This window comes from Oncorhynchus nerka, linkage group LG9a (assembly GCF_034236695.1).
Source record: "Oncorhynchus nerka isolate Pitt River linkage group LG9a, Oner_Uvic_2.0, whole genome shotgun sequence".
NCBI lineage: Eukaryota > Metazoa > Chordata > Actinopteri > Salmoniformes > Salmonidae > Oncorhynchus > Oncorhynchus nerka.
Genome location: NC_088404.1, coordinates 44,640,705 through 44,663,225, shown reverse-complemented (window position 1 = coordinate 44,663,225; position 22,521 = coordinate 44,640,705). Strand labels below are relative to the sequence as shown.

The 22,521-nt window shown below is 40.5% G+C and overlaps 1 protein-coding gene across 1 annotated transcript in view; it reads right to left on the bottom strand.

Moving 5' to 3' along the window:
* LOC115134397 (NT-3 growth factor receptor-like) overlaps positions 1-20,115 on the bottom strand; it is a 240,760-nt gene extending 220,645 nt beyond the window's left edge. Inside the window, exons 1-4 of the mRNA XM_065022154.1 lie at positions 20,076-20,115; positions 19,809-19,942; positions 16,995-17,239; positions 8,473-8,667 (exon numbers count right to left, since the gene is read on the bottom strand). Of these exons, the coding sequence (XP_064878226.1) occupies positions 8,473-8,667; positions 16,995-17,239; positions 19,809-19,942; positions 20,076-20,115 (614 nt within the window). The remainder of the gene's footprint in view (positions 1-8,472; positions 8,668-16,994; positions 17,240-19,808; positions 19,943-20,075) is intronic.
* Positions 20,116-22,521: the final 2,406 nt, after the last annotated feature.

Genomic DNA, 22,521 nt, shown 5'->3' with positions numbered 1-22,521 from the left:
TTGGGAGGGCACTCAATACATTTTTAAACACATAAGTTTATTGGTGCTAAAATACACCAGTTATGCTATTTTTGACCACCAGGCTGTTGATGTCATGCAGCCTGTCTTTTTTGTGTTCATACTTTTTTATAATGACAACAACAAGTTTGATGTCGGACAACAATAGAACGTTCATGATGTCATTGCGACTGTACTATAAACCAGCCTTTAGTCTTACATTCTTTGGTTGTTACTCTACAGTACACTAACCTACAGGTCCTGTGTGGCTCAGTTGGTAGAGCATGGTGCTTGTAACACCAGGGTTGTGAGTTTGATTCCCACAAGGGACCAGTATGGGGGGGGAAATGTATGCGCTCTGGATAAGAATGACTGCTAAATGACTAAAATGTAAATATGTGAATCATTAAAGAGATGGGTGTGAAGGATGTTGACAAAGAAGAGCTTTCCAGTAGGCGTACCAAAACATTCAAGGGCCATTTTCTCAAAAGTGTTTATTTACTTTCTTAGCAGAATTACTTACCTATTGTTCCTCAAATGTAATGTATGATATACTATTTTCTAGCTCTGAGTCTGTGCTTTTATCCAATGTAAAAAAAACACCATTTGTGGTGTATGGGGCGGCATGTAGCCTGTAACCGAAAGGTTGCTAGATCAAACCCCCAAGCTGACAAGGTAAGAATCTGTCGTTCTGCTGCTGAACAAGGCAGTTAACCCAGTGTTCCTAGGCCGTCATTGTAAATAAGAATTTGTTCTTAACTGACTTGCCTAGTAAAATCAAGAAAACATGCATAAAACGTTTTGCTAAATAAGACCAAATCGAGACGGTCGGTCATAATTGTTCAAACACGGTTGACGCGTTTATCCTCAACCCGATCAGTTTTCCATCACAAAACACCAGAAAATGGCCGAACGGAGTAGAACCAGCTCACTTGCTTTTACACTATGATATGACTATTAGATAATCAATATTTCTTTTGATAGAAAAAAGGAATAGTTTCACCATATTAAAAAGAGAGTTCAGTTCATGTAAAAGGGATGACCTTAAAATGAGGAACAGATGCAAACTATTCATTAATCACATTAAATAAATAACCATCTTCAGAAATGACTTTTTCAAACCAGCGAAACAACTAGGGCTTTACAGTGATCGTGAAAACTTTGAAAAAGCTTGGGTTAAGTGGATTAAAATCTTCCTAAAAGTCACAGAGAGACATGTCAAAATGCGGGATTTTTGCACTTTAGGAAGTCTCTTTATTCATATTAAAAATAAAATATTTATTCAAATCTCCATGTGGTATTTATTAAAAGGCACTTAATTGAATGAAACAGGCTTTTAAAATTCAATATTGGTGCAATTACTACTTAAAATATTGAAGAGACACAAAAAGGCACTCTATTTGTGGCACAATCCATCTGGATATTCAGTGTAGTATACGGATAGGTACGTTCTCGATCGACATGCATGCATGCAGGCACACAGACACATACTTATAAACTTTGATGAATGCAGTTAGGTTCATATCAGTCCATGTACAGTATTATACCCAAACCAACTATCTATGATAACTAGTATGCTGCAATTGTAATACAGATGTAGGATCTTTATTTGACCAGTATTGTTGCAGAAAAATAATCCTGCACCAACAGGATTTGAAATTTTAGTCCATAATGTTGCTTGATTGGTGGTTAAAATTAGGCTACATGAAAAGTGCAGTAGTGTTAATATAACCATGTGTTATTGAGTGTTTTCAGTACATGTATGTAAATCATGAAGCTCATCTGCATTTCTTGTGGTGCAGGAAAATTCTCAGCAACAAAAGAGTGATCAAATTAAGATCCTACACCTGTATGGTTCAATAAGAGTTATCTATAAGAGTAATTGTATATTGTTATAAATGCACGTTTCAACCAGCAGTGAGATGATTGACAGGCGAGCCACTGAAGTCCAGACTTCATGGATGCTCAGGGTCTCAGAAGCGGAGCTCCAATGGTTTGAGTGACAGCTATATTCACCATCACAATGCCTATCATTTATATCCAATCTGTCTCCCAAAATAACCCACTGTGAATAAGAAAAACCTCTGCATACACAATGCTGTAAATTATATAGAATTGAACAAATAGATTTAAGACAATGATTGGTAGGGGATGGGGGTGAAGGTGACACTGCCCAGGGCAGATTCAATCAGACAACTGCATGATTTGGCCTTAATGATCAGCAGTGCATTATTGCCGATGGTTGGTCAAAAGGTATAATGAAAAATGAATGGACAGCCTGAAATATTAATGGCAAGTCAATGAGCTAAAAATAAAATAAGAAAATATGGTGAATGAATTGTCATCCATGCACAGGACTTGGATTGGGATATTTGACAGAAGGGCAGTGTTAATGGACTTTACCTTTTTTATTTTGTTTAGGGGATTGATCAGCTTCAATACCTCAGATATATTGTGGGGTCCATCAGTGTCTGCATAATTTCCAATCCCCCATACAAAGTTGAAGTCAGAAGATTACATACACTTAGGTTGGCGTCATTAAACATAGTTTTTCAACCACTCCACATACTTCTTGTTAACAAACTGTAGTGTTGGCAAGTCGGTTAGGACATCTACTTTGTGCATGACACAAGTCATTTTTCCAACAATTGTTTACCGACAGATTATTTCACTTATAATTCACTGTATCACAATTCAAGTGGGTCAGAAGTTTCCATACACTAAGTTGACTGTGCCTTTAAACAGTTTGGAAAATTCCAGAAAATGATGTCATGGCTTTAGAAGCTTCTGATAAGCTAATTGACATCATGTGAGTCAATTGAAGGTGTACCTGTAGATATATTTCAAGGCCTACCTTCACACTCAGTGCCTCTATGCTTGACATCATGGGAAAATCTAAAGAAATCAGCCAAGACCTCAGATATTTATTTTTTTAGACCTCCACAAGTCTGGTTCATCCTTGGGAGCAATTTCCAAATGCCTGAAGGTACCACATTCATCTGTACAAACAATAGTACGCAAGTATAAACACCATGGGACCATGCAGTCGTCATACTGCTCAGGAAGGAGACGCGTTCTGTCTCCTAGAGATTAATGTACTTTGGTGCGTTAAAGGGCAAATCAATCCCAGAACAACAGCAAAGGACCTTGTGAAGATGCTGGAGGAAACAGGTACGAAAGTATCTGTATCCACAGTAAAATGAGTCCTATATCAACATAACCTGAAAGGCCGCTCAGCAAGGGAGAAGCCACTGCTCCAAAACCGCCATAAAAAAAAGCCAGACTACGGTTTGCAACTGCACATGGGGACAAAGATCGTACTTTTTGGAGAAATGTCCTCTGGTCTGATGTAACAAAAATAGAACTGTTTGGCAATAATGACCATTGTTATGTTTGGAGGAAAAGGGGGAAGGCTTGCATGCCGAACAGAACACTATCCCAACCATGAAGTACGGGGGGTGGCAGCATCATGTTGTAGGGATGCTTTGCTGCAGGAGGGACTGGTGCACTTCACAAAATAGATGCCATCATGAGGTAGGACAATTATGTGGATATATTGAAGCAACATCTCAAGACATCAGTCAGGAAGTTAAAGCTTGGTCGCAAATGGGTCTTCCAAATGGACAACGACCCCAAGCATACCCCAAGCATACTTGTGGCAAAATGGTTTAAGGACAACAAAGTCAAGGTATTGGAGTGGCCATCACAAAGGACCTCAATCTATAGGACCTCAATCCTATAGAAAATTCGTGGGCAGAACTGAAAAAGCGTGTGCGTGCAAGGAGGCCTTACAAACCTGACTCAGTTACACCAGCTCAGGAGGAATGGGCCAACATTCACCCAACTTATTGTGGGCAACTTGTGGAAGGCTACCCGAAACATTTGACCCAAGGGGATAGGCATCCCATCAATGGGACAGTTGTAAGTCATGCAGCGCCTTGTGTCACGATCGCATATTTTAGAAAAACAACAAATGTCGGTACATATAAGTGTCTTATATCGGCTGAAAGCTTCAATTCTTGTTAATATAACTGCACTGTCCAATTCACAGTAGCTAAAAAAATGGCACGCTATTGTTTGAGGAGAGCTCCTAATATCAAAACATTTATTTCACTGCGACAAGTTTGATAAATTCACCGCTGAAGGTGAAATGTGTACTTACATTCTGAAATTTTGCTCTGATTTATCATCCAAAAGGTCCCAGAGATAACATGAAGTGTCATTTTGTTAGATGAAATCATTTTTCATATCCTAAAAAGGTCCATATAGCATGCACGATCGATTTTGTATTTCCACTCGTTCAATTTGCAAAGAAAGGAATCTATGAAAATCTAACCCTAAACATGGTTTGAACCAGTCAAATCACATCCGTATGTATTCCTCAGAGATCCTAGAATGTAACCAGACTTCGCTATTTCATTAGGGGTGTAGTATGTCCTATAGGACAACAAATTTGGTCAGAGAGCGACGCCTTCATGGAACGCCGATGACGCGGGCGGTCTTCACTTGAACAACTCTAACTTTGTCAAATAAGCACCAATCGGGGTCACACAAAGCTAGCTAGATAGCCAATGAGATGGGATTTACGGGAGTCTCTGGGAACCCTGTGTCTGTCGCAAAATGTAGGTGCTAACCTTCTGTGACAGCATGCCTTTTTCTTTTGAACAAAAATTATAAGAATATTCAGAGTTAGGAAGTTATGAAAACTGGTTGTTTTGCAAATGTTGAACTTATAATATGGCTACTAATACTGGAAAAGCTAAATCAAAGTCCAAGTATAAACATTTGACATTTGACATTCATTTGATATTCTTGCAGAAAAATGTAATATGAATGAAAACGTCTCCTTCACGATTTGCCCAAATGTACCTGGGTGACTTCACACTAAATGTAATGTAGTTCGCTCATACTTCAAGTTATCTGTCTTGCACATACACTGCTGACATCTTGTGGACACAATCGGAATTACAACCAGAGTGATGGCTAGAACTGGGACCTCTGTTGAATTTCAAAGATCGTGGCAGAAAATCTTTGTATTTTCTTCTACCAGATCTATTATGTTATATTCTCCTACATTCAATTCACATTTCCACAAACTTCAAAGTGTTTCCTTTGCTACAGGCAGTTAGATTTGGCTATGTCATTTTAGGCGAAAATTGGAGGGGGCTATCCCTAAAAAGATTTTAAAACAATTTAAAGGCAATGCTACCAAATACTAATTGAGTGTGTGTAAACTTCTGACCCACTGGGAATGTGATGAAAGAAATAAAAACTGAAATAAATCATTCTCCCTACTATTATTCTGATATTTCACATAAAGTGGTGATCATAACTGACCTAAAACAGGGAATTTTCACTCGGATTAAATGTAAGGAATTGTGAAAAACTGAATTTAAATGCATGTAAACCTCCGACTTCAAAAGTATATATTTTTTGTAAATACAGTATATGTACAGTGCCTTTCGAAAAGTATTCAGACCCCTTGACTTTTTCCACATACGTTGCAGCCTTATTCTCAAAATGTATTCAATGCAACGTTTTCCACAGCAATCTACACACAATACCCCATAATGACAAAGCTAAAACAGGTTTTTAGAAATGCTTTAAAAATGTTTTAAAAATAAAAAACAGAAATGCCTTATTTACATAAGTATTCCGAATCGAAAATTGAGCTCCGGTGCATCCTGTTTCCATCATCATCCTGGATATGTTTCTACAACTTGGATATGTTTCTACAACTTGATTGGAGTCCACTTGTGGTGGGATGCACCTGAGCTCAATTTCGAGTCTCATATCAAAGGGTCTAAAAACGTATGTAAATAAGGTATTCTAAAAACCTGTTTTCGCTTTGTCATTATGGGGTATTGTGTGTAGATTGATGAGGAAAACATTACATTTAATCCAGTTCAGAATAAGGCTGTAACGTTACAAAAATGTGAAAATAGTCAAAGGGTCTGAATACTTTCCGAATGCACTGCATATTTAAAACAATTCTTCCATATCTTAATTTATTTCCACAATTAACTAATAATATGCTTAATAATGTAGGCAGTTAATATGAAGGATTGTTACCTAGAACCAGGATAGGCATTACAAACATTTCATTTTTGGCAAGCAATTATTATTTTGGCAAACCATTATATTGTCCCTAACATCATTACACACACACACACACACACACACACACACACACACACACACACACACACACACACACACACACACACACACACACACACACTACCCTTCCACCATAAACAACCACAAGCTCAACAGTTGTCAACAGTTCAGCAGTTGTCCCATCCCTGAGCCCAACTCAAGAGAAGACTTGATATGTGAATGCAAATCCAGTTGTAGCTGTTTGAGAAGGCATGCAAAATTGATCAATAATGGCGAGATTTGACTAACCAATGTCAAGTCCTAGCTGATGGCGCTCAGATTCACCCCTTTCCACTAAAACAAACACGCTGGTCTCCAGTTGTGACCATTTTCTCAAGCATCTCTGTGCAGTCAGACCTTTTGATTATTTTGTGCCACCAGGGCCGCAATAATTTTCCCCCTTTTTGATTGTCCGAGTGTTTCCTGGGTTACTGCAGCTAGTGATGCCAGCACTGCCATTACCTGGATGGGGGCACCCCACTGGAATTCCCACCGGTTAGGTACAAGGTCATCAAAGTTCTCATGGTGGGTGTCTAGGGTATAGGGTTGGGGACTGCTCCATCATGATTTTTCTTAAGTTAACTTAAATAAAGATAAAATAAAAACATAAATAAATAGGACAATAAATAAAACTATATATATATATATATATATATATATATATATATATATATTTGTTTTTATTATGTACATCCCATATCTGTACATTGAAAGCTCTCTCTGTCACAACTCCTGCTCTGTCACGAACGTCGTCAGGGAAACGACCGGACCAAGGTGCAGCGTGGTGAGCGTACATTTTCTTTTAATGGCATAAATGTTACAAACACAAACAACCGTGATGCCACTAACACAGACAACTACCCACAACTAAGGTGGAAAAACAGGCTGCCTAAGTATGATTCCCAATCAGAGACAACGATAGACAGCTGTCCCTGATTGAGAACAATACCCGGCCAAAACATAGAAACAGAAAACATAGAAATAAAGAAACTAGAATGCCCACCCTAGGGTGTGACATGCTCGCAGACACACATGGGCTCTGGCATTTGCAACCATTTTCATTTTTCACTCACTAAACCCCTCACTTTTCCAAACACAAAAACACAAACCCCACCTTCCATCCCAATACACCTGCACATACCCACATACTGGGCCTTCGTTGTCCTCTGTTTGCTGTGTTTTTATCTCTACCATGTTGATTCCTACCTCATTTCAGGCTTCTGAGTACTTCTGTGTTCCAGTACCTAATTTTGAAGATGTATTATTTCAATAATTATCCTTTCTTCTAATGCTGTAATTTATCTATTTATAAATACTACAAATAGAAAGTCTAATAGTAATTATTTATTACAACTTTCCCTATCTTGATTGGTATACTGTATTTGTATTTCTTTGTCAATTCTTGTATTTTAATGTTGTCCTGTTTTTGTTGTTGTTGTTACAATCCCTACCATGGATAGTATTGGGCGTTCCAATATTCAACTCCTCTATGGGAACTTTGTATTATTTACAATAGCCATGGAGTAGTCTTGGTGACTCGGAACAGTTGGTTATCAATGTCAATTTTATCGACTACGGGAGCTAAATGATTCCCTTTTAGTCTATTCACCTTGACGATTGGGAACAGAACTTTGTGACGTTTTGCAATTTCCTTCAGGAACTGATCATCCATGCCTATTTCCGTGCCAGTGAGTCTTTTGCCCAGACTTTTAACCATTATTTTATCTTTAAATAATGCAAATTTTTCAACAATTGTGCACTCGTATCGCTGTCCTCTGTCCGAAACATTGCCCACATTCAAGTTTGATTTCGTCTACAATAACGCCTGGGATCTTTTATTTTGTGGCTCCCGAGTGGCGCAGCGATCTAAAGCAATGCATCTCAGTGCTAGAGGCGTCACTACAGACCCTGGGCTGTATCACAACCGGCCGTGATCGTGAGTCCCATAGGGCGGCGCACAATTATCCCTGGTATTGCCGGGGTAGGCCTACATTGTAAAATATGAATTAGTTCTAAACTGACTTGCCTAGTTAAATAAAAACTCTGTAGTGCTTTAAGAAGAAATTATTTCACCATACTCACAGGATCTTCACCCTCATTTTCTTTAATACCGGTAAGTACCACATTTTCTGGCATAGATGTCTGTATTTCAAGTAAGGCTTCTCTCAGAAACATGTTCTCCTTTTTAAGTTCTTTAACGTCTGTTTCCATAGTATAGACTGTACCTTTTTAGCTTGTTTGTTTGTTTCTCCATTGTAGTAGCTTTTCGTCACTTCAACTCTTTTATATCTTTACTGACCAGTTCAAGAATATAACCTAAAGGAGCAGCAGTCTCCAGCCTGTCCCTTAGGATCCCCTCCCTGCACCCCAGACTTCACCCTCTCCCCCTCTCCTATCTCCCTCCCTGTGTCAGTGGCCACAGCGCTTTCCACCCCCAGTGTCAGTGGGACCCTGTCAGTGGCCTTGGCTGTCAGAGGAACACTGAGGAACACTGCCTCATCTGACGTGCATCTGACAAATACACCAATTAGGCCCCATTCCCAAGGCTATTTTTAGGGTGCCTGGGAGTGCTTTTATCTTTTCTACAGCGACATCTTTTCACAGAGGGATGTCGCTGAGAGGTGTCGATGGGAACCGGGGGAGCTTTTCTGTTCACTTTAAAGCACTACTCAAATGACAGGAACATTTTTTTTTTTTTTATTCACGTGAGAAGAACCCACATGTGTGTTTCTGCACTGCAGCACAGCTGCTCACTGCAGACCTGTCCAGCCGATCACAGACGAACAAGATGAGAATTCAGACATGCGAAAACAATGCCTGAAACCTTTGAACGCGATCGTTCCACCTGGACGCTTTACGACACTAGCAGTTGCATTCGATCAGAACTACACAGGTGTGTGATCCATTTGCACACAACTACAGTACATACAATACTCAATTGGGGAAATGATGTCAATATTATTTAACATTTAATGACACAGTACCAGAATTACACTGTACAATTGAATGAGATGTTGGATAGTTGTATCGGGGTAATATTTTATATGCATATTATTTAACCTCACATGCGACCCATAATAAGACTATGCACATAGCCAATTAAAATGTTCATCAAAATCCAATTAACATTAAAGTAAAATAATGTGAAATCAAGTATTATGTAATGAGTTGACGATGACAACCAAGAATTGGTCTGAGAAGGAAATTCTAAATGCAAGTGTATTTCATTAACATTGTAAAATGAACAGATTAACCTCTTCAACCTATGGGGGCGCTATGTCATTATTGGATAAAAAGACGTGCCCGTTTTAAGCGCAATATTTTGTCACGAAAAGATGCTCGACTATGCATATAATTGGCAGCTTTGGAAAGAAAACACTGACGTTTTCAAAACTGCAAAGATATTATCTGTGAGTGCCACGGAACTCATGCTACAGGCGAAACCAAGAGGAAACTCAAACAGGAAATGAGCAGAATTTTTGAAGCTCTGTTTTTCTATCGTCTCCTTATATGGCTGTGAATGTGCCGTGAACGAGCTTATGCTCTCTGCCGTTCGTCCAGGATGTCTGCAGCATTGTGACGTATTTGTAGGCATATCATTGGAAGATTGACCATAAGAGACTACATTTACCAGGGGTCCGCCCGGTGTCCTGTGTCGAAATTATTGCGTAATCTCTAGGTCCATGTGCGTTCCATTTCTTCAGAAGAGAAAGTCACCTGCCACGAAGGATTTATCATCGATAGATCTGTGAAAAACACCTTGAGGATTGATTTTAAACATCATTTGCCATGTTTCTGTCGATATTATGTTAATAATGGAAAAATTTTGGAAAAAAGTTCACGTTTTAATGACTTAATGTTTTTTTTTTTTTGTTCTTACCCAAACGTGATGAAGAAAACGGAGCGATTTGTCAACACAAATAATATTTTTGTAAAAAGTGAACATTTGCTATCTAACTGAGAGTCTCCTCATTGAAAACATCTGAAGTTTTTCAAAGTTCTTCAAAGGTAAATTATTTTATTTGAATGTTTTTCTGGTTTTTGTGAAAATGTTGCTTGCTGAATGTCAGGCATAATATCTCACTAGGCTATCAATAGTGTTACACAAATGCTTGTTTTGCAATGGTTGACAATTATATTTTTGAAAATCTGAGATGACAGTGTTAACAAAAGGCTAAGCTTGAGAGCAAATAGATTTATTTCATTTCATTTGCGATTTTCATGAATGTTAACGTTGCGTTATGCTAATGAGCTTGTGGATAGATTTACACAATCCTGGATACAGGTTTCTTTCGTAGCTAAACGTGACGCAGAAAACGGAGCGATTTGTCCTAAACAAATAATATTTTTGTAAAAACTGAACATTTGCTATCTAACTGAGTCTCCTCATTGAAAACATCTGTTCTTCAAAGGTAAATTATTTTATTTGAATATTTTTCTGTTTTTTGTGAAAATGTTGCCTGCTGAATGCTAACGCTAAATGCTACGCTAAATGCTACGCTAGCTATCAATAGTGTTACACAAATGCTTGTTTTGCAATGGTTGAGAAGCATATTTTGAAAATCTGAGATGACAGTGTTGTTAACAAAAATCTAAGCTTGAGAGCTAGCATATTGATTTAATTTCATTTGCGATTTTCATGAATAGTTAACGTTGCGTTATGGTAATGAGCTTGAGGCTGTATTCATGATCCCGGATCCGGGATGGCTCGTCGCAACAGGTTAACATACAAGGCATAAAGCTTAAGTTACAAAGCATTAAGAACCATTGCAACACATTCATCTAGATACAATCAGAGAGGAGGAGAGAGAGAGAGAGAGAGAGAAGTTTTAGCCTGAAAGGCCATGCCCCAAGAGACCCTGGGGGGAGGGGGGGAGTGTATCTCATCAGAGCAGGCAAGGAAAAAAGAATGAGGAAGAAACAATGAAGCTAAGACTCTTTTAAAAGCATCTGAGGGTGTTGTCGCATATAGTCTGATCTCAGTCCTCTTTAAAGTGAACTCTGGGGTAAAAAAAAGCCAAAGAACTCAGATCTCTTTTTATTCACACTGCCCTTTCCTTTGAATGTGAACTCACCTATTTTACCAGTTCACTTCACCTATTTTGTGGGGTGAGTCCTCATTGCTATGTTTAGAAAGGAACCAAGATATTTTTCCAACACTCACTCAATGCATTGTGGGTTTTTACAAAGTGCAGGACAAGCCATTCCATCAGAATGTGTTATCGGACAGCTAGATACAATATACAGTGCAAAAAATACATACAAAAAAAAAGAAATATCACATTTACATAAGTATACACCCCCTATACTCAGCACTTTGTTGAAGCACCTTTGGCAGCAATTACAGTCTTGAGTTTTCTTGGGTATGACGCTACAAGCTTGGCACACCTTTATTTGGGGAGTTTCTCCACATTCTTATCTTCAGATCCTTTCTGTCAGGTTGGATGGGGAGCGTTGCTGCACAGCTATTGTCAGGTCTCTCCAGAGATGTTCGATCAGGTTTAAGTCCAGGCTCTGGCTGGGCCACTCAAGGGCATTCAGAGACTTGTCCTGAAGCCACTCCTTTGTTATCTTGGCTGGGTGCTTAGGGTCGTTGTCCTGTTGGAAGGTGAACCTTCATCCCTCAGTCTGAGGTCCTGAGCGCTCTAGAGCAGGTTTTCATCAAGAATCTCTCTGTGCTTTGCGCCGTTCATCTTTCCCTCGATCCTGAGTAGTCTCCCAGTCCCTGCCCTTGAAAAACATCCCCACAGCATATTGCTGCAACCACCATGGTTTACCGTATAGACGGTGGCAGGCTTTCTCCAGACATGACGCTTGGTATTCAGGCCAAAGATTTCAATCTTGGTTTCATCAGTCCAGGGAATCTTGTTTCTCATGGTCTGAGAGTCCTTTAATAAAGGCCTTTTTGGCATACTCCAAGCAGACTGTCATGTTCCTTTTACTGAGGTGTGGCTTCCATCCTGCCAGCTCTAGGAAGAGTCTTGGTGGGTCCAAACTTCTTCCATTTAAGAATGATGGAGGCCACTGTGTTCTTGGGGACCTTCAACGATGCAGACATTTTTTTGGTACCTTTCCCCAGATCTGTGCCTCTACACAATCCTGTCTCGGAGCACTAAGGAGAATTCCTTCTACCTCGTGGCTTGGTTTTTACTCTCACATTCACTGTCAACTGTGGGACCTTATATAGACAGGTGTGTGCCTTTCCAAATCCTGTCCAATCATTTGAATTTACCACAGGTGAACTCCAATCAAGCTGTAGAAACATCTCAAGGATGATCAATGGAAACAGGATGCACCTGAGCTCAATTTCGAGTGTCATAGCAAAGGGTTTGAATACTCATGTAAATAAGGTATTTCTGTTTTTTCTTTGTAATACATTTGCTGTATACAGTGCCTTAAAGTATTCACAACCGTTGAATTTTCCACATTTTGTGCTACAGCCTAAATTTAAAATGGATTTAATTGAGATTCTGTGTCACTGGCCTACACACAATACTCCATAATATCAAAGTAGAATTATGTTTTTAGAAATGTGTACAAATTAAGAAAAATTGTCAAGCTGAAATGTCTTGAGTCATTAAGTATTCAACTTTGTTATGGCCTAAATAAGTTCATGAGTAACAATGTGCTTAACAAGTCACATACTCTGTTGCATAGACTCTGTGCGAAATAAAAGATTAACATTATGTTTTAATTACTACCTCATCTCTGTACCCCACACATACAATTCTCTGTAAGGTCCCTCAGTCGAGAAGTGAATTTCAAACACAGATTCTACCACAAAGACCAGCTGATGCCTCACAAAGAATGGCACCTATTGGTAGATGGGTAAAATAAAATAAAAAGCAGACATTGAATATCCCTTTGAGCATGTTGAAGTTATTATTTACACTTTGGATGGTGTATCAATACACCCAGTCACTACAAAGATACAGGTGTCATTCCTAACTCAGTTGTCGAAGAGGAATGAAAGTGATTTCACCAGAAGGCCAATGGTGACTTTAAAACAGTTACAGAGTTGAATGGCTGTGATAGGAGAAAACTGAGGATGGATCAACAACATTGTACTGTAATTACTCCACAATACTAACCTAAATTACTGAGTGAAAAGGAAGCTTGTACGTACAGAATAAAAATATATATTTTTTTAAATGCATCCTGTTTGCAGCAAGGCTCTCAAGTAATATTGCACAAATTGTGGCAAAGCCATTAACTTTTTGTCCTGAATACAAAGTGTTATGTTTGGGGCAAATCCAATTCAACACATTACTGAGTACCACTCCATATTTTCCAACCCATATTTTCAAACATAGTAGTGGCTGCATCATGTTATGGGTATGCTTGTAATTGTTAAGGACTGGGGAGTTTTTCACGATACAAAATAAATTGAATGAAGCCAAGCACAGGCAGAATCCTAGAGGAGAACCTGGTTCAGTCTGCTTTCCATCAGACACGGGGAGGTTAATTCACCTTTCAGCAGGACAATAACCTAAAACACAGATCTACACTGGAGTTGCTTACCAAGAAGACAGTGACCATTTTTTCCTTGATGTTAAAACAAGACTATGGCTTATACCTATGTGTATATTTCATTTTACTTAAATGTGATATTGTACCTTTACTTTTTTTTATTAAAACAGTATGTGATTGTATATGTTGAATATGTAGATGGCCGAGTTACAGTTTTGATTTAAATCTACATGGCGAGACTTGAAAAGGGTTGTGCTCAACAACCAATTTGACAGAGCTTGAAGAATTCTGAAAAGAATAATGGACAAATATTGTACAATCCAGGTGTGCAAAGCTCTTAGAAACTTACCCAGAAAGACTCACAGCTGTAATCACTGCCAAAGGTGATTCTGATGTATTAAGTTAGTTAGTGAATACTTACGTAAATTAGATATTTCTGTATTTCAAATTCAATAAATGTGCAAACATTTCTTAAAACATGTTTTGACCTTGTCATTATGGGGTATTGTGTGTAGATGGGTGAGAGAAAAAACATATATTTAATCCATTTTGAATTCAGGCTGTAACACAACAAAATGTGGAATAAGTCAAGGGGTATGAATACTTTCTGAAGGTACTGTACCTACTTACAATGCATTTAGTTAGAAGATGAGGCATAATAATTGTAATCAGAAGATACTATTAACATGTAAATATTATTGATAACAGAAACAAATAGCAGAAGATTAACTGCAGGTTAAGTAATGCTGTAATTGAAAATCGTACACCCAATGTAGGATACTGACAAAAACACATTTGAAGTGTTTTTCAGTGCTAGGAAGAGGAGAATGTTAGCTTTCTAATGAGCAACACAATCTACTGCCTGTGTTCTTCTCGCTCACTCACTCACTCACACACACACACATATACACACACACACACACACACACACACACACACACACACACACACACACACACACACACACACACACGTTTGTACATGTACACATACAAGCAACATGATGTATAGGCTACATTGACATATTGTCACAGGCTACATGTACATATACATTATAACAGAGAAACACTCTCACACTGCACATGTCCACACCATGATATGTTCGAGGACTACATGTGGTGTGCACGTGTTTGTGCGCATGTGTACTTGGACTTCCACATACATACGTGCGCACAAACACGTGCACAGCCCATGTAGTCCTCAAACATATCATGGTTGTAGTCCATAGTTTTTCCATGTCAGATTACATTCGAGGATAAATAATGAATAAATTACTATGTTAAATAACATCTGTTATAAATGCATGTCACAGTGAATGTGTATAGGCTATATACTATATTCAAACAAATGTTTTCTTTCTGATACATCCCTGGGCACAGCACACAGCACATGCAGATGTGCCCGACCAACCCTCTCACAATCCCAGCTCCTGCATTTTTATGACAGTCACACAGAGTAAACGACATCTGAAAAGAGCTAAAACATGGAAGGGGAAGGATGGGGTGAGAGATAAAACAGGGAAGGGAAAGGAGTGGGTGAGAGATAAACAGGGAGGGAAAGGATGGGGTGAGAGATAAACAGGGAAGGGAAAGGAGGGGGTGAGAGATAAACAGGGAAGGGAAAGGAGGGGTGAGAGATAAAACAGGGAAGGGAAAGGAGGGGGTGAGAGATAAAACAGGGAAGGGGAAGGAGGGGGTGAGAGATAAAACAGGGAAGGGGGAAGGAGGGGTGAGAGATAAAACAGGGAAGGGAAGGGAGGGGGTGAGATATAAAACAGGGAAGGGGGATGGAGGGGGTGAGAGATAAAACAGGGAAGGGGAAGGAGGGGTGAGAGATAAACAGGGAAGGGAAAGGATGGGGTGAGAGATAAACAGGGAAGGGAAAGGATGGGGTGAGAGATAAACAGGGAAGGGAAAGGATGGGGTGAGAGATAAACAGGGAAGGGAAAGGATGGGGTGAGAGATAAACAGGGAAGGGAAAGGATGGGGTGAGAGATAAACAGGGAAGGGAAAGGATGGGGTGAGAGATAAACAGGGAAGAGAAAGGATGGGGTGAGAGATAAACAGGGAAGGGAAAGGAGGGGTGACAGATAAACAGGGAAGGGAAAGGAGGGGTGAGAGATAAAACAGGGAAGGGGGATGGAGGGGGTGAGAGATAAACAGGGAAGGGAAAGGAGGGGTGAGAGATAAAACAGGGAAGGGAAAGGAGGGGTGAGAGATAAAACAGGGAAGGGGAAGGAGGGGGTGAGAGATAAAACAGGGAAGGGGGAAGGAGGGGGTGAGAGATAAAACAGGGAAGGGAAGGGAGGGGTGAGAGATAAAACAGGGAAGGGGCAGGAGGGGTGAGAGATAAAACAGGGAAGGGGTAGGAGGGGTGAGAGATAAAAGGGGAAAGGGAAAGGATGGGGTGAGAGATAAAACAGGGAAGGGAAAGGAGGGGGTGAGATATAAAACAGGGAAGGTAAAGGAGGGGTGAGAGATAAAACAGGGAAGGGGGATGGAGGGGGTGAGAGATAAAACAGGGAAGGGGAAGGAGGGGGTGAGAGATAAAACAGGGAAGGGGAAGGAGGGGGTGAGAGATAAAACAGGGAAGGGAAAGGAGGGGGTGAGATATAAAACAGGGAAGGGAAAGGAGGGGGTGAGAGATAAAACAGGGAAGGGGGATGGAGGGGTGAGAGATAAAACAGGGAAGGGGAAGGAGGGGTGAGAGATAAAACAGGGAAGGGAAAGGAGGGGGTGAGAGATAAAACAGGGAAGGGAAAGGAGGGGGTGAGATATAAAACAGGGAAGGGAAAGGAGGGGGTGAGAGATAAAACAGGGAAAGGGGAAGGAGGGGGTGAGAGATAAAACAGGGAAGGGAAAGGAGGGGGTGAGAGATAAAACATGGAAGGGAAAGGAGGGGTGAGAGATAAAACAGGGAAGGGGGATGGAGGGGTGAGAGATAAAACAGGGAAGGGGATGGAGGGGTGAGAGATAAAACAGGGAAGGGAAAGGAGGGGGTGAGAGATAAAACAGGGAAGGGAAAGGAGGGGGTGAGAGATAAAACAGGGAAGGGGGATGGAGGGGGTGAGATATAAAACAGGGAAGGGAAAGGAGGGGTGAGAGATAAAACATGGAAGGGAAAGGAGGGGGTGAGAGATAAAAGGGTCAGAATATGCTCTGTCTCTAAGCAGCAACTAGAATGAGAAACGTGAAAGAAAATCTGACCAGACACACACACGTCACCAGAGAATAAGGACTGACAATCTCTTTGGATCCGTTTCAGGTCGGCTTTGGCTTAAGCTGACGAACGTTTGATACAAATATAAGTATCAAGATTTAGGAAAACACCCACCATGATCACACATCATAGTTTTGTACTTGTGTCACATAAAGGACTTGGTTTCAAATGTCGGTAGCGACTGTATGTCTTCCTTCTTAAATCCAGGGATCCATCCTAGGAGCGGCATCTCGTGGACATCGGCAAAGTTGTTGACATACTGGACGATTCGCTTAATTTCTTTGTAGGACAGCAACAGTTTGCTAGCAAGACGACCACCACACCTCATCTTCCTTTGAACCTCACCATGTTCCTTATAGAACTTTATCACTGTAGTCAGCTTTTTGTAGATATTCTGAAACCAGGAAATAAATGATTTAAAACATGCCTTTAATATGTGCTGAAAGGCACAGTGTATTCTCAGCTCTTTTACTTCTATTCATTATACAGCCTACGGATCATTTTTATTAAATACCTTACAAACTTTTTTTATACTATTGCAGCCCCAAAAACAACAGAAACAATCTAGTTGTACTACTCTGACGAAAACTTGAACGTCTCTCTGCAGATTTCCTGCCTATAAAGGAACAAATTATGTCCACTGATGTGTCCTTTCTGTTTGTTTCTTCCTATCTGTTTGCGATCGTGCCAATGAGCACTCAATGTTTTTTATCTGAAAAATAAGACAAATAACAACGTGTAATTCTTTAACACTTGTACTATTATTGTAAATGGGTTATGTTTGATATAAAGGTATGTGATTACTTTATAGATGGTAGTTTCATGCACGTATGTAACCTGTCTTTAGGACAAATAGGACAAATATAAACACACACACACACACACACACACACACACACACACACACACACACACACACACACAGGTCCCAAAAGTTACTACACATGTTTTATGGGCCACACATTGCCGACGCGCACACACAGACACACAAGTCACATAAGTTATTCGCTACATAGCTAGCTAGGTTGCGTAGGCTACAAATCCCCCAATTCTCTCTCTCTCTCTCATGCCACACATTCACCCACTCACACACACACACACTTGTCTTTAATACACTAGCTATCTAACTAGTCGGTCTACTTGTGCCTTATCACATACAAAAACACAGACTCGAACAGAGGGACAGACACATTACAGATTACTGACTGACAGCCAACTAAACTTGACCAGTAGTTGAATGGAAAGCACTTACCATTGGTGAGTTAATTAATCTAGTCACGTCTCTTGACCATCTCCTTGGGGGTAAAAATCAAATAGCAGAGCTTCCATTCATTGGACTTACAAGTGCAACTGATCTCACAAGTCTTTTCAATTTCTTCCCCAGCATCACTGACATATCCCCCCTGGACCGACTAAAGCACAGTAATTGATGGATCCACCGTTAATGGGTGGTCTTCCTCAGTTGCCTACTCAAGGGACTCGACTTCGTCTGCGGAGTCGTTGAAGGAGTCACTCTCCGACTCAGGGTAAAAAATGAGTTGCCAATAAGTTGACTCCACTGATCGTCTGAACCAGCTCGCAGCACGACATTACTATTTAAAAATCTAGCGATTTCTTTCTCCTGGGAATCCACTGATACATTAGAAAGCTAAGCTAGCTAGCTAAGGTGTAGGCAGTAGTGACAGTGGGACTATGTATGATGGGTTTAGCTTTTTGATTGGGGAAACAGGAAAATCATCCGATTGAATAGGATAATGTAGCTTGATTAAAAATAGCTAGCTAGTTTGTAAATCATTCATGATTTAAGAATAGGGGAGGGTTTTGATTGTGCCGATAAAATAGTGCTGCGAAAGCCTGATGTGATGTGTTACAAGCTAGCATCCACCAAACCGATGTGAAAGGGCTCCGTTGCTATGTTTCATCCTTTATAAGATTAAACACTATATTTTGGTGATAATACATACAGATTATGAAAACAAAGTCATTATTTTGTAAAAAAAAAAAAAAAAAAAAAACATTTATATGTAAATTAGTCATAGCAACTTCTGACTGTGATAGAGCGTGTCACATATGTTGTTATCTTCTCACACTATTCAAACCCCCCAATAGAATAAACAGCTTATGAAACTCTCTTAGCCTATAGATCACATATTGCAAACATATCATCTAAACTAAAAATCCCTAAAACATTTTAGAATGTCTGTGCATCCTTGACAATCCCGAACCTAGACATCATCATTTTCTCTATTTTTTTCATCATCATTTTCTCTCTGGCACCAATGTGAGGGGCTATGGCAGGGGAAATGGTGTTGCTGTAGTCTAGTGTGTGATGCGGGAATAATGAAAAGCGAACTTGGGGAGATTTGTGTTCACATTACCCTAAAAAAGGGAACCAGACCGCAGAATTCAAGTGAACCGAACTCAGTTTTGGTTAGATTCGGGGGGCTCTTTTGAGGGATCTGAGTTCCTTTGGAGTGTTCAAACTGCACACAAAAAAATGAAACAAACTGCACTGAGTTCACAAAAATTGGCTGAAAGGGACCAAATGTGAAAACACCCTGAGTTGCTTGGATTAAAAATCTAAGTTGTTGACCAATAGTATTACTGTAAAGTTAACCTCCAATCAGACATCAGACCTACAGGTTGCAAAGACAACAGAACCTCTGCTACCCAGATGTGAGACAAGAGGGGGTTGGAGCGATGATGCAGCATTACTAAGATAACAAAAAGGCGACCTTGCATACAGCTGATAAGTGCCACTTCAGGGGGCCGCACTAAGTAGTGAAAGCTGTTCTCGCTGCGGTACAGATCTCTCTGATGTGATCTGAACATAAACTATTGGGGTGGTCAGAAGGGACTTGTCAACTCATCCCGTTATCCCTGGCTGGCCCTCTCATCCCCCGCATGCAGAACAGGCACCTGTGGAGCAGCACAGAGCACGCTTCACTACAGGCTACAGCTACCACTACGGCTAGAACAGCTTGGGCCGTGGGAGTGAGGTGAGAGATGGCCAAAGGGAACTCAGTAACCTTCTCTACGCACACCGCCAACATTCTAGAGCAACCGCCCACACAGGCATCAGGATCCACCGCTCCAACTGAAAGATAATGCAGTGACACATCACTCCAGAGATACAATACTCACTCACACACACACACACTCACGTGTACAAACACACATCCACCAACACACCTGATCTAATCAACTCTAGTGGCGGAAGAAGACGCTACTTTCGTCAAGCTGCATCTCTTCCTCCACCCCCGTCTTCATTCTTCTACTCCATCCCTCCCGCGATCCCCCTCTCCATCCCTCCCGCCATCCCCCTCTCCATCCCTCCCGCCATCCCCCTCTCCATCCCTCCTGCCATCCCCCTCTCCATCCCTCCCGCCATCCCCCTCTCCATCCCTCCCGCCATCCACCGCTCACTCTCCCTCTGTAATAGTGTGGCCTTGTCTGAGAACGAGCCGTGGAGAGAGTTCACAGACACTGATTACCGTTGAACAATAACGCCAGGCCTCACATAAAAAGCCAATTACAGCCTTAAACGTTCTATCACCCCTCTTTAAAGAAAGATCATAGCGTTTTACTTATACATGGCGATGAGGCACAATGGGGAGAGTGTGATAAAGTCAAATTCATTTTCAGCTCAACTCCTGTGCCCTGCCAAGTCGTCCCGCGTGAGAGGTTCCTGCTGTGTTCACCCCTGTGGTAAAAGAGCACACGGGTGACAGCAGATGCAAGGAGATTTGTTCAGAGAAAGAGAGGGGGAGAGAGTAAGACAGAGCGAACAGAGAGGAGATTTAGACGAGACAGAAAGAGTGACAGAAAGAAATACGCCCCAGTGTTCATGCGCCTAAATCTGGTTACTCAAGAGACAAATAAGTCAAATGTACAGACTGTACAGATGCTGTTTCCATTTCATTCTACTCCATATCAATCCTTGGCATGAATTACCTAGTGGTTGGTCCCCAGTCTTTCACAGCCATATATAACCATGGGTCATGAGACTGATCTTTGACTGTGGCATGGTAGGGTACTGTGGGAGCCTAATGACTCTTTAATCTTGTGCAATGGTGACTCTAAAGGGAACACAGACACACACAGACACACACACACACACACACACACACACACACACACACACACACACAGCAGCAGCCTGATCCACCCCCAAACATCAAACAGCCATGGCCCATATTCAAAACGTACAAATCATAAACATCATGCGTTTATCACCCATGAAGGAACATGTTAAAATGTTTATTCATGTGGTGCCAAATTAGAAACACAGCCACCAGATACTGTGGCAGAATTATGAAAGAAATCTCAATCTCATGATTTAGATTCTGGCCTCAACGCATTTCAAAGTGGGCATATCCATCTCGGATGTGCTTCCCCCAGACCAGAGATCATCAACTAGATTCAGACACATGCAGATCTTTTCTTGAGTGGATGGTCAGGAGGCCGGAACATAATTACAAATAATTTGTAGACTGCAAATTCAGCGCAAGAAGCCAACACATATAATATTTGACTAAAACATTACAATTTCTAACCCTTCTTACATTTGTATATAATCACATCTTTCTATCAAGTATGGGAATACTGTGAAACAGATTTCCAAATTAAAATCACTTGGAGCGGATTTTCTTGTATTTTTACAGTCTTTAAAGTCCAATAATGAAAAATGTATTTTTGGCTCAGAAAACTTGGGGCAAAATAAAATCATCAGTGGGCCAAATTCATCCCGCTGGCCACCAGTTGAGGAACCCTGCCCTAAACAGATACGATAAAAAGCCATCTTTGGAGAATTGCAAGGTGATTATTGAGTAATAAGTGTCCTTGCAACAATATTTCAAGAAAATCACTGGGCGATAAATGTCAATTAGGGGAGCAAACCAAGAGCTATTTCCCCTAAACATTGGTTACAGACTGAAGTAGGGCACCTACTGTATTTGTGCCTGTGTGTGTGTTACTGGAGGCTCCTCAGAGGAGGAAATAAACTGCTTGCTTTACACATTACCGCATGATTGTTGAGTGTTTACTAACGCATTAGTTCTAGTAGCTATGTTGACTATGAAAATAGCTAATATGGTGACAACGATGTAGGCTGTGTGTAGCGGTTAGCGGTTATGGTATGAAGGTTTGGCTTGGAAAGGTTTTTTCGCCTGGAGTCCACAAGTAAAGGGAAAAGGTGAGAGAAGGAGAGTGTGTAGGTGCGATAAGAAATAATATAACAATCAAAGTGATGATGCTGTTTGTACGTGGCTGCTATGAAAGTGAACTGGGTTTGCAGGTGATCAGGGGTGTATTCATTCTTAATCGGAAGCAAAAGGAACAAAACGGGGATGAAAAGACCTGAATTTGTCCAACAGAAACTTTAGTTTGCATCTGTTACCCTAATAATTACACACCCTAGATCAGCTAGATGCAGACCAGAGTGTGCAAGACGGTAATGAATGTGTCACTGTCTGTCACCTTGATTACTAAAATATTTCTCTCAACCTGTGCACCTACGTTTTAAAAGCTTATTCGTAGGCCAGGTTGTGGTAACATCATGATGGGTATAGGGAAAATTTGAGTATCATGTAGTAGCCTTAACCTATCAATGTTACATTGACCTGGGTGAATGGAAAATGAATGACAGTCATCCAATATGCTGTAATAAAAATAAGG